Raw genomic sequence first — 16,873 nt, 5'->3', positions numbered from 1 at the left:
AGTCTGAACTTACCCACAAACTTGACCTTCCACACCCGGTGTGGCAACAGGAGACTATCCGGGCTGAAAGAGCTCATCTTTGCACACATTTGCCCGAACACAGACTTAGTGCCATCCGGCCCTGCCAGACCACCTTTACTGCGAGAACGCTTGACCTGAGGGTAAAAGAGATGATGTTTATATGCTTCTGTATATATACTTCTGCCCTGAGCTACAAACTTTACTCGTATGTTTCCTGTAAAACATAATGGATCACTAAAGAGAAAACAGCCAGAGCCCAGGGGCTCCATTAGAGGACTGCTGACCCATGAAGAGACATTATTTAGAGGTAAATCTCATGAAGAATCTCGTGCTGAGCAGAGAACAAATCCAAAACCATAAATAACACACTCATAAAGAGCACATCCTTTAACAGGGCATTACAACATTACTGAACTGAGTTGACAGCTCTATAGTAAACTGCAACAAGAAACACATCAGGGTACGCTTCATTACAACTGGATTGCAATTCTAACTGTAAAAAAGACCCAGCGCATTCGTGAGAAAGTGAATCACAGGACCCTGCTTCATCTCAAAAAAGTACCACGTTAAAAGTTTGATCAAATTTGGCGACCTGTTTCTTCCTTAAATGAAGACTAGAAAATAATACATTGTATAGGCACAGCCTAGCAACTAGACCTTAATTCCAATTTAATTTATGGGATTAACCTGTATCCTGTTCAGCTCCACCACCGGTCCATGCTGACGGTCTCTAACCATGGTCGCCTGCACCACTTTCCGGAATGCTGCCTCCTAATAATTTAATAAATCTTAAAGTCTGCATAGATACAAAGGCATCACATGACACTGAGCACAGTGCATAGGATTAACATGTAGAAACTAAATGCATCCTCACTTTTCCCTGTGATATGAGGATTCCCCGAAGAGTGTCAAAACCAACAGAGACGCCGTGTCCGGTCTCACCCAGCCGCCCCTCCAAATCAAACATTGGTATGCAGGGGCAGAAGAGCTCAGAAATGTGGTGCAACAGCATGAGACGGTTCCTCAAGGATATGATGGGGATCTCCTGCAGGTGGTTATACTCCATAGGGACCTACACACAAAATACACAGTAAACATGTAAACGTGGCAAACATTTAGATCTTGGAGATCTTTTTTTCTAACTGGTTGAGCTATAATTGGTTCTGCGGTACCTGAGCAGGCAGTTTTCCAGCATTGGTGGGTTTGCTGGTAGACCAGGCAAGGGTGTGTGCTGAGCCACATGCCACTCGGTTGATCTTCTTGCCTTGCAGAGCTGCCACCAGCCTGGGCCTTTGTATGGCATTGGTGGTCCCATCTCCGAGCTGACCCTCGTCATTATCACCCCAAGTGTACACTTCACCTGTACATTTATAATTGAGATATACAGTTTGTCGCCAAATACAACTAATACAACTAGTGTCAGACCAGTTCTAAAGTTGTATTTTTTTTTTACACAAAACAAGATAATGGCGAGTGTCCTCCTATTAAAAAAAACATCTAAAAAAATGTCTTACCATCTTCTGTGCAACACACACAGTGAAGAGAGCCAGTTGCTATGGCGATGACCTTCTTGCCCTGCAAACCGTGGACCTGCCGGGGTCTGCGGACATGATCATCCGAGCCATGTCCTAGTCTGTGGTAGTCACCTTTACCCCTTAAACACAAATAAACATGTCAATATAATATCTCTAATCTTTATTTAGTGAGGACACATGCGGTTTATGTACCACTGCATTGTGGGATTGATTATTAGAGGTCAACAGACAGGTTCTTCAATAAAGAGTGCCAAGATTGACTGTGGGATGGCCTATGTAATGCTTATATGACAAATTCATTATTATTTCAAATTTTTGTATTTACTTATATTGTTCACTGATATTGGATACTGATCAATTTTGGAAATGAAAACAAGACAGAGCTAATGTTTGTGTTAAATAAACACTGTTTCTGGTTGAAAGATCGGACTGACACATCAATCCTTCACTATTGATTACCATGTGTAAACTGCTCCAGATTTGTTGAGAGCCACTGAGAACTGAGAGCCGCATTCCACTTTCACAACCCCCAATCCTGTTAATGAGTCAATCTAAAAGAGACAGAAAGAGATTTAAGGTATGAGAAATTTAATTCAGGTAAATCCTTTGTTGAGTATGTAAAACAGTGGTCTTACCTTCATAGGCACTTTACATCCATCACTTCCTCCTCGGCCCAGTTTGCCATAGTCTCCATCCCCCCATGACCATACCATATCATCATCAGTCAGACAGAGAGTCTGAGCGTCTCCACTGCCACATGCCACATCTATCACCCGATGACCTTGCAGAGCCTCCACCTGAACACACACAAACACATTATAACACAGTGCTGGAGAGAAACAAGCTACTTTTAAAAACTTGACAAAAGAAACTCGCTGTTCTGGAAGCTCCTCTCTCGTTCAGATAATATCGTGAAGCCAGATTTATTACTGGCTCATTTGATTGGTTTACATACATTTTATATTTTTTTACCTGAAGACCTTTTAATAGATTAACAGTATATCACAGTAAAATATGATTGATTTATAATTAGTGTTATATTTGCTAAGAAAGGCATCTAAATGCCTCACAAAAAGATCAAAGACATTCCATTATTGTTACAGACATACGAACTGAATAGATTAGATAGGTGTTTTTTTGTTTGTTTTATCTGGTGTAAACGTGCAAATCTGTCCAAGCGTGTTGCTGTCCTCGTACTACAGTGGACAGCTATCAAAAAAGACCTTTCCTGCATTTACATGGGTTTTAAAAGGATACTCCACCCGAAAATAAATATTCTGTTATATTCTACAGAATGTTGTTAACCGAATAAAGGCGGTACCCGTTCACTTCTATTGCATGGACACAAAACCAATGCAAGTCAATGGGTACTGACATGTTCGGTTACCAAAATTCTTTAAAATATCTTCTTTTGTGTTCTGTGGAAGAAAGAAAGTCACATTTCACGCACCAGTTTTGGTTTCAGCTGGTCTTCACTGTCCCCGTGACCCAGGCGGCCGTAGCGGCCCTTGCCCCATGTGTAGAGCTCTCCGCTAGCTGTGATGCAGGCGCTGTGGGCCCCGCCGGCAGCGATGTCCACCACCTCCACCCCTCTCAGAGACTCAATCACGCGTGGACGGTCACATGGGCTAGAGAAAAGCGCAGTACCAGTCACACACTGTACTGTATTCCGTACAATCAGAGAGTCTCGTGCACATATTTGAGGGGCTTATAACTTTTTTTAGGCACTAGCACCACTACAACATTCTGGCATGTTGAGTACTGTACTACAAAGCTACAGCGCTGGTGATGAAAACAACTAGAAACAAATTGTGACACCCATCATGGTACTGTATATACAGTATATTGTATTGTGTATCAGTTGTGTACACTTCTGCAACTTAATGCATAGTACAAAAATCTTTGTATTGCTGTAGTAACTTTAATATCATCATGCTTTTGTCTTTAGTGTGGAGAAAAACTACATAACAAGTTAAACATACGTAGGGGGCTACTGCAAAGGTACTAAACATTAGAAGCAGCCACAGTGCGAAGCCTGACCTTCTGTTGCCATGGCCCAGTTTTCCATCTTCAGCTTCTCCCCAAGAATACAGTTCTCCTTCAGAGGAAAGAGCCAAGCAGTGCTTCCCTCCAGAGTTCACCGCCACCTTCCGGATGAAAACATGCTGGATTGACTCTAGCAAAGTGGGGGTGGAGACAGACTCTGTTCCTCCGATTCCCAGACGCCCGCCTGCGCCATATCCTGTAGCATACAGCTGAAGACCGCAAAAGTTAAGTGACAGAGGTTAAATGGACAAAGCCACTGGTACTAGAAATTATCAAGGGAAAAGTACAAATTAAAATTGTATACTGTAGATTTTTATAAAATAATCATTTTATATTTTAATCAATCGTATTGGTAATTTCTGGGACTAATGGCGTTTTTGTAGTAGGCTTAAAGGGATACAATACAAACACAATAAATTTGTTATCGCACATTTCCGTTCAAAAATGTAATCAACAGATGACTCACTTTCCCATCGGCCGTGACGGCAAACAGGGTCTGCTCTCCACCAATGAGCTGCACGGGTCGCAATGTGGCTAGGGCTTCTGTTGGGGTTGGAACTTTGACTTTTGCTCCTTCAATACCACCTAACTGACCCCGATGGTTGTGACCCCAACCATAGATGGTCCCACTGCCGCCTGCAGAGAGCGTCCAGTCATCTGGCCGCCTGTAGAACAACAAACATTTACATTAATGCATATGACAGAGGCTTTATCCAAAGTGACAAAGTGCATTCAAGCTATATTTTTTATAAGTATATGTGTTCCCTGGATTTGAACCCACAACCTTTACGCTTACCTGTTCATCCACTGTACTAGCTGCTCATCCTGCTCTCTCTTAAACAGGTCGTGACTCTCGTGAAGCGTGTTCATGTTCTCGTGATCTGCCATAAGCTCCCTGATTTTCTTGGCCACCTGACGGGAGTGACAGTGTTGTTAGCTCACATTCTTAAATCATGCGAAACGTGTTCGGTCATTTAGAAATCTCACCTCGTCCAGGAAAGAGCGAGGCAAGGGGGTCCTCTTGTCAAGGGCCACTGACACCCTGGAGGCGGTGCAGTAGCGGCGAAACCACGCCCATTTATGCGTCTCAGCACAGCAAGGAAGAGTATCCAACTCGAGATCGCATGCAAGTGCCACCAGCACCTAAAATGGCCAAAAAACAATTATTTCTGTAGAACGGACAGCTTGAGCTGTGTGTCTTTATGGTTTTGAGGCACACCTTGAAGAAAGGGCTGTGGAGCAGCTGTTTGCCTCCTCTAACAATGGGTTCCTCATACTCATACTGTCTCTGTAATGCTTCAGGAAGTCCTTTCACCAGAGCAGCAAGCGCACTTCCAGTAAAACTCTAGAAAACATTTTCCGCATGTTATATGTTAAGGCTATTTAATAGCTTAAAACATTTCAGACAAGCAAAAATCTATAAACATATGTTGATGTATATGTGAATGAACTGACCATTAAACGAGGCTGCTCTCCTTCACCGTCTCCTAAAAGCCGGTTGATATTGATCGACTGGCCATATTCAGTGGTCAGGAGTTTGCGCAACCTCTGCAGGGCCCACATGCGATGACCAGCCGCTAATAATGCACACAAATACAAAACATTACAAACATCAAAAATGTTGATGAACTTCCTGTATCCTGTTCAATTCTCCTACCCAAAGCGCTGAGCTGGGCACAAGCAGCAAGCGATGCTGCCAACCTCGGCACGATGCTGCGATTCGAAGCGAAGCTGAGACGGAAGTCTAGCAGACATGTTACAAGATCCATAGAGGGGCAGGAGAGAATGCAGCGGTCTGACAGGAGGTCTTTAGGACCTAAGGAAGATAGAAGATCAAATATTTTGTAATCCTATGACAACAAAACATTATTCGGTAAAGTATTTTAAATGATGTACCAGCAGCAGGCATGATGGGGTAGACGGTGAATCGCCACCCCCAGCCATTGACAGAGCCATCGCTGGTGAACTTCCACTTCAGGTCGTCTCCTGGAATCCTCAACTCACTGGACCAATCAGACCACTCACGACCTGAAAGGAAAGAGATGCTCTAACATATACTGCATGCTCGGTCCGTGTACCCAGTTATGGCGTTTAGTAAATTGGAAAGTATGGCATTGTTCTGTTTTCGTTTTCAATGGATTTTCTTTTCTGTAAATGACAGAAGCACCGCAAATTGACTCGTTTTTCCAACACGTAAACTGGAGCGCAAATGGAAACAAACCCAATTAGAGGTCTTTAAAATTGCGTGGAAAGAGAGTGCAAACTGTTATAAAAAGGCACTAAAAGCAGCAAAGGCTGAGCACCTCCGTAACCTCATAGAAACTAACAAAAACAATCCAAGGTTTTTATTTAGTACAGTTGCTAAACTAACAAATAAACAGACTTCACCTGACCTGGGTATTCCGCCGCACCTTGGTAGCAATGATTTCATGAATTTTTTTACAGAGAAAATCGAAAACATACGAGACAAAATAGTAAAAACTCAACCTCCAAGTCTGTCCTATAAATTAGTACCAACCATCGCCCCAAAAGAAAGGCTACAGTGTTTTTCACCTATAAAACAGGAAGATTTAATTAAACTTATTGCAACATCTAAACCTACAACTTGCTTATTAGACCCCATACCAACTAAATTATTAAAAGAGTTATTACCCGTTGCAATTGAGCCCATTTATAACATTATCAACTCGTCAATTAATCTAGGCCATGTCCCAGGACCCTTTAAACTGGCCGTCATTAAGCCTCTTATCAAGAAACCAAACTTAGACCCCAATGAACTAGGAAACTATAGACCGATTTCAAATCTCCCTTACCTGTCTAAAATACTAGAAAAAGTAGTGTCCACTCAGTTGTGCTCTTTCTTACAAAATAATGACATACACGAAAAATTCCAGTCAGGCTTTAGACCGCATCATAGTACTGAAACTGCGCTCGTTAAAATTACAAACGACCTGCTTATAGCATCAGATAAAGGTAACATCTCACTCCTAGTCCTGCTCGACCTTAGTGCTGCGTTCGATACTGTAGACCATAAAATACTTCTAGATCGCTTACACAATTATACCGGTATTCAGGGACAGGCACTACAATGGTTCAGATCTTACTTATCAGACAGACATCAATTTGTCCATTTAAATGGGGAATCATCAAATCTAACGCAAGTAAATTATGGATTACCTCAGGGATCGGTTTTAGGACCCTTGCTATTCTCCATATACATGCTGCCCCTTGGAAACATTATTAGAAAACATGGAATTAGCTTCCACTGTTATGCAGATGATACTCAGCTATATATCTCATCAAGACCAGATGATTCCTTCCAACTATCCAAATTGGCAGAGTGCATCGACGATATAAAGCATTGGATGACTTGTAATTTCCTTCTTTTAAATTCTAATAAAACAGAAATATTACTTATCGGACCAAAGACACGTGAGCAGAATATTTCGGATTATGACCTGCAAATTGAAGGCTGCACTGTTACTCCAACAAATACAGTTAAAGACCTTGGCGTTATATTAGACAGCAACCTGTCATTTAAAAATCACATCTCAAATGTCACAAAAACAGCCTTCTTCCACCTTAGAAATGTTGCCAAATTGCGAAATATTTTATGTGTGGCTGACGCAGAGAAGCTTATTCATGCATTTGTGACCTCAAGACTTGACTACTGTAATGCACTGCTTAGTGGTTGTCCTGCAGCATCAATAAACAAACTACAGTTAGTTCAGAATGCAGCTGCCAGAGTTCTAACCAGGTCCAGAAAATACGATCACATAACCCCAATGTTATCAACCCTTCACTGGTTACCCATTAAGTATCGTATTGACTTTAAAGTTCTTTTAATTACTTATAAAGCCTTAAATGGTTTAGCCCCTACCTACATAACAGAGCTTCTACCACACTACAACCCATCACGCTCTCTAAGATCTCAAAACTCCAGACTTTTGATAACACCTAGAATAACTAAATCCACCAAAGGGGGTAGAGCTTTCTCATACGTAGCACCTAAACTCTGGAATAGCCTCCCCGATACTATTCGAGGGTCAGACACACTCTCCCAATTTAAATCTAGATTAAAGACACATCTTTTCAGCCAAGCATTCACTAATACATAGCTAATGAACAGCAGCTACGCTAATTATTCTCTTTCTGTTTCTGCCCTCGCCTCGGGATGCCCATCCCGAGGTAGGGAGAGATTCCGCCAGACCCAGATGAACGTCATATGCCCATCCACAACTAGAGATTACGCCAGCTACATCTGAAAATCCCGTGCCATCCTCCTGCGAGAGCCTGCGGACTGACTGACCATCCAGCTCCATCCAAGGCAATTCCATCACCACCCAAGAAAAAGGCGACCATCTGGCCGGCCCAGCTCAGACAATTCCATCCCCAGCCGAGAGCAAAGACGGACTACCTGTCACATAAATGCTAAATTTACAATACTTGGTATTTAATGCTAAACTTACATCACACGACAGCAGTTTGAAGTTATGGCTGCACTCAGTGACTTTGATTGGAGGTAGCTGGGTGGGTGTTGTAGGGAGTGGGGGGGCTTGTTGGTTGTGGTTCGGGGCGTTTCATTTGTTGGGACTGTGTGGGTCTGGTCTGGTTGGTCTTGTTTTGTGGTCGATGTCGGACAACAGAGGAATAAAGTTAATTATGCCATTACTACTTTTCCCTGGTTGTTCCTCTGTTGTCTGTTGTTGATCGCGGAATGAGACCGGGTTGGACCTGCACGGTTTCGGCGGGTGGGGCTTCCTGGGTCGCGGCTCGTGGGCTCTCCCTGTTCTTCGTGGACGTTGCTCGGTGGCTTTGGTCGGGGTCACTGAGTGCAGCTATGACACGTCAGAGGAGATCTGGCCCTCCCGGCTGAGCCTGGTTTCTCCCGAGGTTTTTTTTTCTCCATTATTCAGCATTGGAGTTTGGGTTCCTCGCCACAGCAGAGCAGTGCAGTGTTGGCTTGCTCACCGGGAGACTGCATTTATTTATTTATTTATTCATTTATTTATTAGATATTATTTATTATAATGATCTTGCTTGGTCTATAAACACCATGCACTGTGCTGTGTTTTACCTTTCTGTGTTTTTCTTATTTGCTCCTGTAAAGCTGCTTTGGAACAATGCACATTGTGAAAAGCGCTATATAAATAAAATTGAATTGAACTGAACTCGTTTTTCCACCGCTTGGTTCTGGATTATTAGTAGAAAATAAAAACAAGGGTCCTTTTTTGTTTTTTAAACTACCTTTCTAAAACGAAAATTAAATGACCAGACGGTACACGGACCATGCTAACACACAAATTTGCTTCTTTAAATTAAATACTGTTGTTCAGAGTGCTGTACTAGCCACTAGGGCTGTCAAACGATTCTTTGCGATTAATCGCATCCAGAATAAAAGTTTGTTTACGTAATATTTTTCTGTGTACTGTGCAATTTTGTATTTATAAATGCATACATGTATAGATATTTCAGAAATATTTACATGTATTTATTTATATTTACCAATAATTCAAATGATATAAAAATGTTTATTAATTTGATACTTTTCTTAAATATATGCATGTGTATGCTTTTATAAATACAATATACACAGACATATAAAGTATTATGTAAACATAATTTGATTTTCTGGATTAATCGCAATTAATCGTTTGACAGCCCTATATGACCTTTGTAGCGAAAGATATTTTTAGACTTTTTAGACAGTAAAGATATGACAAAAATCAAAGGGGGAGAGAAATAAGCAACTGGAAGAAAACGGGTTATGTAGTAGACATGGCTTTGAGTCCTATAAAAGTAGAAGCCTGGGAATTAAAAACTAGACCAAAGCCCAAAAAAACATTGGAATTGAATTTTTTTTTCAATAAAATGTCACCTGATCGAACAGACACAATCCTATTGGATCCATCCATGATGGTGAGGGGGTCATGCCTTCTTTCTGTAGAACACTGACGATCAAACTCCACCCTCAATCCTTCAGCACCTGAAATAAACACATGATCATAACTTTACAAACAGTGTAGAACATGAAATGTTATGAATTCTTTTTCAAAGAGCACAAAATTAATCATTTACCATGTTGATTTAAGAAAAAGTTCTGTCAAAACAAAAGTAAAAAAATCTATCATTTACTCCTCCTCATGTCAAAAAAACTGTATGAGTATTTCTTTGGAACACAAAAGAAGATATTTTGAGAAATGTCTCGGAAACGTCTGTACGGGTTTTCAAAGACATGAGGGCAAGTAAACACTATCCCTTTTAACATATATGACAGTTGACCTGGTATTTTCACAGTTCCGCTAGTGGACGTGTCATCAGTATAAGGGTGGCTGCTCTCCACCACCACAGGCTGAGACGACAGACGTCCACTTTGAGAGTCCGTGGCGACGTCTTCTAATTCAGTCACGCATAACTCCAGAAGCATATCTGCCACCTGCGTGCCAACAAACAGAGGAATTAAAAGAATATCGTCAAAGTAACGTAAAGCTTTCTAACTAAAATGCGATAAGGTTCATACCTGCGGGTAGGCTGTACCCATGCCTGAGAGCACAGCAGAAAGAACCTCTTTGCCTTTATCACCCGAGCGCAGTGACACGGCCAGTTTTAACAGGTCCACCATCACTCGCGTGTCATCTGGGATGAGCAGGCTGGTAAACTCATCCAGATATTGTATCTCAGGACCCACTGCTTTACTTTGGCCTTCAGAATCCTGAAACAAAGAAAATAGCTTTAGTTTTTGATATGATGCAATCAAAGGTGATACTTTTTGAGCGGGCTTCAAACATGTGCAATTACCTTTTATGATCAAGATCAAAGATTTCATTTTCATGGCAGGCATTAAAACCTCATTCAGGCCATTTTACTGTTTTTATTTAACTGTTCCCCTAAATAATTCATATGCAAAGAGCCGCACAATTACATGGTGATGCAATCATAAATCTTGCTTGTGGCATAGAATACAGTTGCAGAAATGTTTGTGACCACAAAAACAATATTAAACTACTTTGTGTTCATTTAAACTAAAACTATATTGGCCAATTTAGCTACACCCTGAAAATGTCATTGGCTGACCTCCTTGGTTTTGGTCATGGTTTCAGCGATGATGCTGGCAGCACCAGGGTCATCTGTCACCGGTATAAAGGGGCGAGATGAGGCGGAGGCAGCAGAGGGAGTCACAGCCGATGATGGTGTGGTGGCATCCTCAGACGTAGTCACCTAAAGACCACACAACAACATTTGAGGATTAATGAATTAAAAAAGTTGAAAATAAAAATAAAACTGAAACGAAGAGGTGTTCCTCACATCTCCTCTCTTGCTGTCCATCCAGGGGTGTGGACTGACCCGCTCCTCAGTCTCTGAGGGCAGTGCTGGACCTTCAGCTTCACAGGGGCTGGAGGTTGATGAATAGTCTGAAGGGGGCACAGGAGAGCTGGAGGGACATTCCAGAGGAATCATGCACGCGGGCATCAGTGCTCCCACCACGGCATCCCTAAACACATTACATATTACAAATGTTTGTCCCAGCTCTCCATTTCAGTGCATTCATGCCAAACACAGAAAGTTCAACATATATTAAAAGAACTAGTCTTGCGTTAAGTACAAGGTGAGTTGTCATACCTGGCATACATGATCTGCAGGGCAGAGAGCACATGGGACAGGGCCTGTTGTTTGGCCAGATTGCCATCTAGAGAGAGCAAGATCTTTGCCAGAGAAGGCCTGTTGGGCTTCACGCTATTGACTCCGTTGATCTTATTACTCAGTAAAGATGGGTCACTATCTGATGGCACACCTGCAGAATAAACACCACCCCCAAACCTCATGTGACAACAGAATCAGGCAAACACGTCAACAGAAAGCAATGAAGATAAAGCAGCATTTACCAAGATAAGACGCTCCAAGGGAGTCACGGGCGGTCTGGAAAAGAACGGGCTCATGGACAGAGGGTGTGGTGACATCCACGGTGGTCCAGGCCACACTGTGGGAGGAACCGCACGCCACACGGGTGATCTTCTGCCCCTCCAGACCCTGCACCAGTGTGGGCTTCCTGTTGACGGTAGTGGTACCGTTCCCCTGCTGCCCGTGGTCATTGTCACCCCAGGCGTAAACCTACACAAACATCACTTCCTCTTACTTGAGCACAGATGCACATAGCTTTTTACAGAGGGTGAATGTTCACTTCACATCAATTGCTTAGTGTGTCAAAAAACCTACAATTTCAAAGTAGGAGGTATATGTTTTATTCTTTAAAAAGTTTTTTTCTTTTACATTTAGCTGCTTGTTAGTGTGAAAAAAAAACACCTGAGGAGTGTGAACACAGCTTACCTGTCCAGTGTCTGTGACAGCCAGGCAGTGTAACGCCCCTACAGCCACGTGAACAATCTTCTTCGCACGCAACCCTTCAACCATTTGGGGTTTACGCACGTGCACGTCAGTGCCGTGACCCAGCCGGAAGTAATCTCCCTTACCCCTGCATAAAACGAAAGTATTTGTTAGGATTCTACTCAAATTTCAAGAGCCGTGACCTTTGCGTTGCTAACAAAATGCTCTACTTAATAACAAGAACGCTTGGATGAGGCAAATCAATGACAAAGAAAATGAACTGAAATCGTATTACCAAGTCCAGACGACTCCAGATTTGGTGAGGGCGAGAGAGAACTGAGCTCCACATTCAATCTGACACACTCCCTGCCCGTTCAGACGCTCGATGTTCTGAGGAATGTTACAACCCTCGCTGCCACCTCGGCCCAGCTTCCCAAAGTCTCCATCGCCCCATGAAAACACCAGTCCTAAAAACACAAACATATATCTGCATCAACACACGGTGCATGTGATTTAACCACACAGAACATATTCCTGGACTAACATTGCCATCAACCAATTTTTATTCTAACGCATTGAACTATGTTTTTACCTTCATCTGTAAGAGCCAACGTCTGTGCATCTCGACTTCCACAAGCCACCTGAACCACACGGTGACCCAATAGCACCTTTACCTGCGAACCAGACGAACAGAAACTTTATATGATGTTTAAACTGAATGCTGCCTTGTACAAAAAGCATAAAAATCTCTTCACAAAATAACTGACACACTACAGTTCAGAATAGAAAAGTATTAGTTTAATGGGTGTAAGTCAAACAATACCAGTTTGGGTCTCAGTTGGGTGGTGTTGTCTCCATGACCCAGACGTCCATATTCCCCCAGACCCCAGCTATACAGTTCTCCACTGGATGTGATGGCAGCGCTGTGAGAGCTTCCGCAGGCTATATCTCGAATGCGTTTAGTTTTCAGTGCCTCGATTAGCCGCGGCTTATCGCAGTTCCTGGTGAAAAACAACCGTAATTTAATTGAAAGTGTTCTGTATGTGTTGCATCACCGTTGGGACAGAGATATTAAAACCTACATCCGGCTAAAGTGTCCAAGCTTTCCGTCATCTCCTTCACCCCAAGAAAACACTTTCCCATCTACAGTCAAAGCCATCGCATGCCTTCCACCTGCAGAAAAACAGTGAAAAGTGTTAAACCACAGGTTCTAACGGACATTAGGGGATGTTTCCTTTAAAATGGAGAACAGAAGGGTCAGACCTGAGTGTACGGCGACTTTCTTCACCACATAGTTGCTGAGGGCAGATATCTGGCGTGGTATGGGGATCGTTCCACTGGACAGTCCTAAACCAAGCCTTCCGTTCGTGGCCTCTCCACAAGCATACACTTTACCTTCAGCAGTCACTATATGAAAAATATTGTAATATAGTGGTTGAAAGGTTATGATTCTAAAATATGACTTAATGCGGCATGCTTAAAGGGACAGTTCACCCCAAAATGAAAATTCTGTCATCATTTAATCATCATTTATGATTTTTCCACAGTACACAAAAGAAGATATTTTGAAGTTGGTAACTGAACAGCACTGGCCCCCATTTACTTCTATTGTATGAGCACAAAACCAATGCAAGTAAATGGGGGCCAATGCTGTTCAGTTACCAACTTTCTTCAAAATATCTTCTTTTGTGATTATATTATTTTTTGAAGTATAAAACTATGACTGTATCACTTTACAGTTTTCGCTTTATTGCTCCCTGAACTCTCTGTAAGTCGCTTTGGATATTTAGCGTCTGCTAAATGACTAAATGTAAATGTATGAACATGATGTATTAGAAGTTCACAATCCTCTACACAAAGGCCAACGGGTGTCTTAAGAGACAACAACTCACCAGCAAAAAGACTTTTAGAGCCTCCAGCCACTTGCACTACATTGAGGGCAGACAGGGTCTCTGAGAACGACGGGACTTTTATCTGTGAGACGATATAAGAGACAAGGTGAAAGACTGATTTTTATTATTTTCACAAATCTTTAATGGCCCATTGAATATTTTCTTCTATGAATATACAAATGTACAATTTATTAAATGTTTGTTTAAAAAACACTTTACTCAATTTTCATTTGTTTCTCTCAAATGTGGCTAGGTCTCTTCAAAAATTTTAAACAAAATGCTGAGAAAGCTTTTAGTCAAAGATTTTGCCCAGATCGGATACAGAACGACAATCAATAAATACAAGTATTTTCTGCTTATGAATCAGTAGATATTGTACTCTTTAAGATGAGTTACAGATATAGCACTGATACTAAATTTTGAGACCGATACCTGATTATTCAGAGTGATACACAGTACGCCTAAACCGATAATTTGGTGGTTATATTACCTGCCATTAAAGCAATACTTCGTAGTTTTTTTTACCTTAAAATAATGTCTCTAAGGCTACATCAACAAGAAGCCAGTGCTCTCCCTATCCAATCTTTATTTCCCTTGTTTCAAGGAATATCTGCGTACTCAAGGAATATCTGCGTACACACGAAATCACTGAAACCTGGACGAATTCTACTGCCGCTGCTACCCGAGCAGCCTCATAGCGGCTACAACCACACACTGTCCCTGCGTTCCATTTCGAAGGGCTCAACCCTGTGCCCTAAGCCCTTCAAAGGGTTTACCCTCCAGAGTGAAAGCTTCAAAGGGTTTAAGGGTGTAGGGGACCAAACAACTGTTTCTTGAAGTGCCCTTCTGCGTCATTACGACCCGCCCATAAGGAGGTGCCGTTGCCACGCAAAGAACATAGACTGTATAAAACATGGATGTAGTGTCCGTGACATCACACGTAGGTTTCTGGGGAGCTGTTTTGAATCTTAAACTGGGCGGAGCTGACCGTCGCCATTTTAGCAGCGCGTTTCAGATTATCCAGATTATGAAACCCAGATTATCAAAAATGGGCAAAGAGGCGGGACGTGGTTGGAGCCGAGGCCCCTGGTTGCTCAAACCACTTGTCACTCAAGTGGCCAGCACCTAATTTGCTGAATTTTAAGGCTTAATATAAAAAAATTCACCCTCCTCACAGTTGTCATGAAGGATAAAATTAGCTATATAGACATGTTTTTTTATGCTTCAAAGTTGCCCATTTTAACATGTCTTTTGGAGCCAGTCTCTAGCGACCAGTCAAAGAATTGCAGTTAAGTCACTTCCGTGTTGGCTTCACGAGAAAGATCGGAAGGTTGCTGCTTAGCAAAGAATCATGGGGGCCCGAAGTGTCCATCAGTTGTACCCTTCGAAATCCTTTATTCTGAAGGGCCCTTTGAAGTGGCCAGTTATGAGCACTTAGGTTTGGAACGACGCTTCAATATGGCGGCCATGATTGTTTTCACCCCGAAGTGCCCTTCGGTGGGCGATATATCCCATTTGGAACGCACTATCAAAGTTCTGTGTTCGGGTCGGTACACACAGCCCCGCCCATCCCCTGCCTGCGGAAGAGTGCAACATTTCTAAACAACGTTTCGGCATTCGCCGAGTTCACCAATTTAGTAAATAAATTCACATGTGTTGGGCTGCCCATGGGGAAGCTTATACAGCAACATTATTTACGACACTGGTAAAAGACAATTGTGCTTATTAACCACATGGGGGAGCTGTGAGCAAAGCTTCTAAAGTGTTGCTTTAACTACATTCTAAAGGTTAAATTAATATTTCTTAACTTTCTGAACGTTATTAATTCATATAACGACTACTAATATTAAACATCAAATAGGTGATGTTTCTAAACATTTTATATACACAGAGCACAAATTTATTGCATTTTCCCATCCTATTTTGATTTAGGGGATATATCGTCCCTGATCATCGATAGCCGATAGCTTGAAAAAACGCTTTTATCGACAGATACCGATTATTGGTCGATATATCGGTGCATCTCTAGTTACAGCACTCCCTACTCTATAACAGTGAAAACATGGATTGCCAGAAATTTATATCAATGTGCAGAAAAAGTACGAGATTACAAATGTTGCTAATAAAATATTGCATTATAAAAAATATATAATGGAGGAATTTAGGAGTACACTAATGACAAAACTGAAACTGATTTGCAGTTTTACACATTACTGACCTTGGACCCCTTAAGTCCTCCAAGTTGGTCTTTATCATTGAGACCCCAGACAAAGACTTTGGTTCTAATGGTGGCAGCAGACTCCAGTCCAGAAAACCTTTTTCTAGAAAGACTGTTTTGAGAAATGCAGTTTAAAAGATATATTGCGATGCATCAGTGTGTTTCCTTCTTTACCAAACCTTTACTACGCACCTTCCGGTTGCCGTCTTCTCATCCTCCTCCTCCTCATTGTCAGATGCCAGGAAAGGCACAGTGGCAAGATCTTCATCCTCAGCACGAACACGACCTATTATACTCAAGCCATGGATCTTACAGTCGATCCCCGAACTCCGGCACTGCTTTATGGCAATTTCTACATATCTGTGATACTGAAAAATCAAACAAATATAATAAACAAAAACAGCCCAAAAAAAGTCTCAAAGACATTTACCATGTAGTTTATATCAAACCAACCTCTGAACAGTCATTGAGTAAAGAGACAGCAGTGTCTGTTGGATTGATATTGATGGTCTTCAACTCAATCAGGTTATTGAACGAGCTTCCACCTGAAAGAAGAACAAAACCGATCAATTTACTCACATGAGACTTATCGAAAGATGACAGAAGAGCGCTTTAACATATTTCAGAAAGACATGTCAAGAGTTTTTTTACCTGACACCACCACCAGTGAAGGCATGTAGCTACTGTCAGCTGGATCCACTACCATTTTAAGCCTGTGGACCAGCATATCTGGGAAGAGCTCCAACCTGATCCAGTGCTGTTGAGAAGATTTGACAGTTAGGAACTACCTAATATTTGGTTTACCCAAATATGAAAATTCACTCATGCCATTCCAGATA

General features: G+C 41.9%; 1 protein-coding gene across 4 annotated transcripts in view; it reads right to left on the bottom strand.

Moving 5' to 3' along the window:
• Positions 1-16,873, bottom strand: part of herc2 (HECT and RLD domain containing E3 ubiquitin protein ligase 2) — an 89,817-nt gene that overhangs the window by 3,681 nt on the left and 69,263 nt on the right. For all 4 annotated transcript variants that reach the window (XM_057339085.1, XM_057339086.1, XM_057339087.1 and 1 more), the window contains exons 54-87: positions 16,686-16,791; positions 16,488-16,579; positions 16,227-16,402; positions 16,035-16,146; positions 13,817-13,898; positions 13,188-13,331; positions 13,007-13,097; positions 12,748-12,925; positions 12,517-12,598; positions 12,220-12,391; positions 11,928-12,072; positions 11,486-11,711; positions 11,223-11,394; positions 10,908-11,094; positions 10,677-10,820; positions 10,123-10,314; positions 9,885-10,038; positions 9,481-9,588; positions 5,499-5,630; positions 5,260-5,418; positions 5,058-5,179; positions 4,822-4,947; positions 4,590-4,745; positions 4,399-4,514; positions 4,069-4,267; positions 3,597-3,811; positions 3,007-3,184; positions 2,192-2,353; positions 2,016-2,107; positions 1,536-1,675; positions 1,194-1,381; positions 896-1,093; positions 709-792; positions 14-155 (exon numbers count right to left, since the gene is read on the bottom strand). In XM_057339085.1, the coding sequence (XP_057195068.1) occupies positions 14-155; positions 709-792; positions 896-1,093; positions 1,194-1,381; positions 1,536-1,675; positions 2,016-2,107; positions 2,192-2,353; positions 3,007-3,184; positions 3,597-3,811; positions 4,069-4,267; positions 4,399-4,514; positions 4,590-4,745; positions 4,822-4,947; positions 5,058-5,179; positions 5,260-5,418; positions 5,499-5,630; positions 9,481-9,588; positions 9,885-10,038; positions 10,123-10,314; positions 10,677-10,820; positions 10,908-11,094; positions 11,223-11,394; positions 11,486-11,711; positions 11,928-12,072; positions 12,220-12,391; positions 12,517-12,598; positions 12,748-12,925; positions 13,007-13,097; positions 13,188-13,331; positions 13,817-13,898; positions 16,035-16,146; positions 16,227-16,402; positions 16,488-16,579; positions 16,686-16,791 (4,972 nt within the window). The remainder of the gene's footprint in view (positions 1-13; positions 156-708; positions 793-895; positions 1,094-1,193; positions 1,382-1,535; positions 1,676-2,015; positions 2,108-2,191; positions 2,354-3,006; positions 3,185-3,596; positions 3,812-4,068; positions 4,268-4,398; positions 4,515-4,589; positions 4,746-4,821; positions 4,948-5,057; positions 5,180-5,259; positions 5,419-5,498; positions 5,631-9,480; positions 9,589-9,884; positions 10,039-10,122; positions 10,315-10,676; positions 10,821-10,907; positions 11,095-11,222; positions 11,395-11,485; positions 11,712-11,927; positions 12,073-12,219; positions 12,392-12,516; positions 12,599-12,747; positions 12,926-13,006; positions 13,098-13,187; positions 13,332-13,816; positions 13,899-16,034; positions 16,147-16,226; positions 16,403-16,487; positions 16,580-16,685; positions 16,792-16,873) is intronic.

The sequence above is a fragment of the Triplophysa rosa genome, linkage group LG7 (assembly GCF_024868665.1).
Source record: "Triplophysa rosa linkage group LG7, Trosa_1v2, whole genome shotgun sequence".
NCBI lineage: Eukaryota > Metazoa > Chordata > Actinopteri > Cypriniformes > Nemacheilidae > Triplophysa > Triplophysa rosa.
The sequence above is the reverse complement of the archived record's forward strand: the minus strand, read 5'-3'. Positions and strand labels throughout refer to the sequence as shown.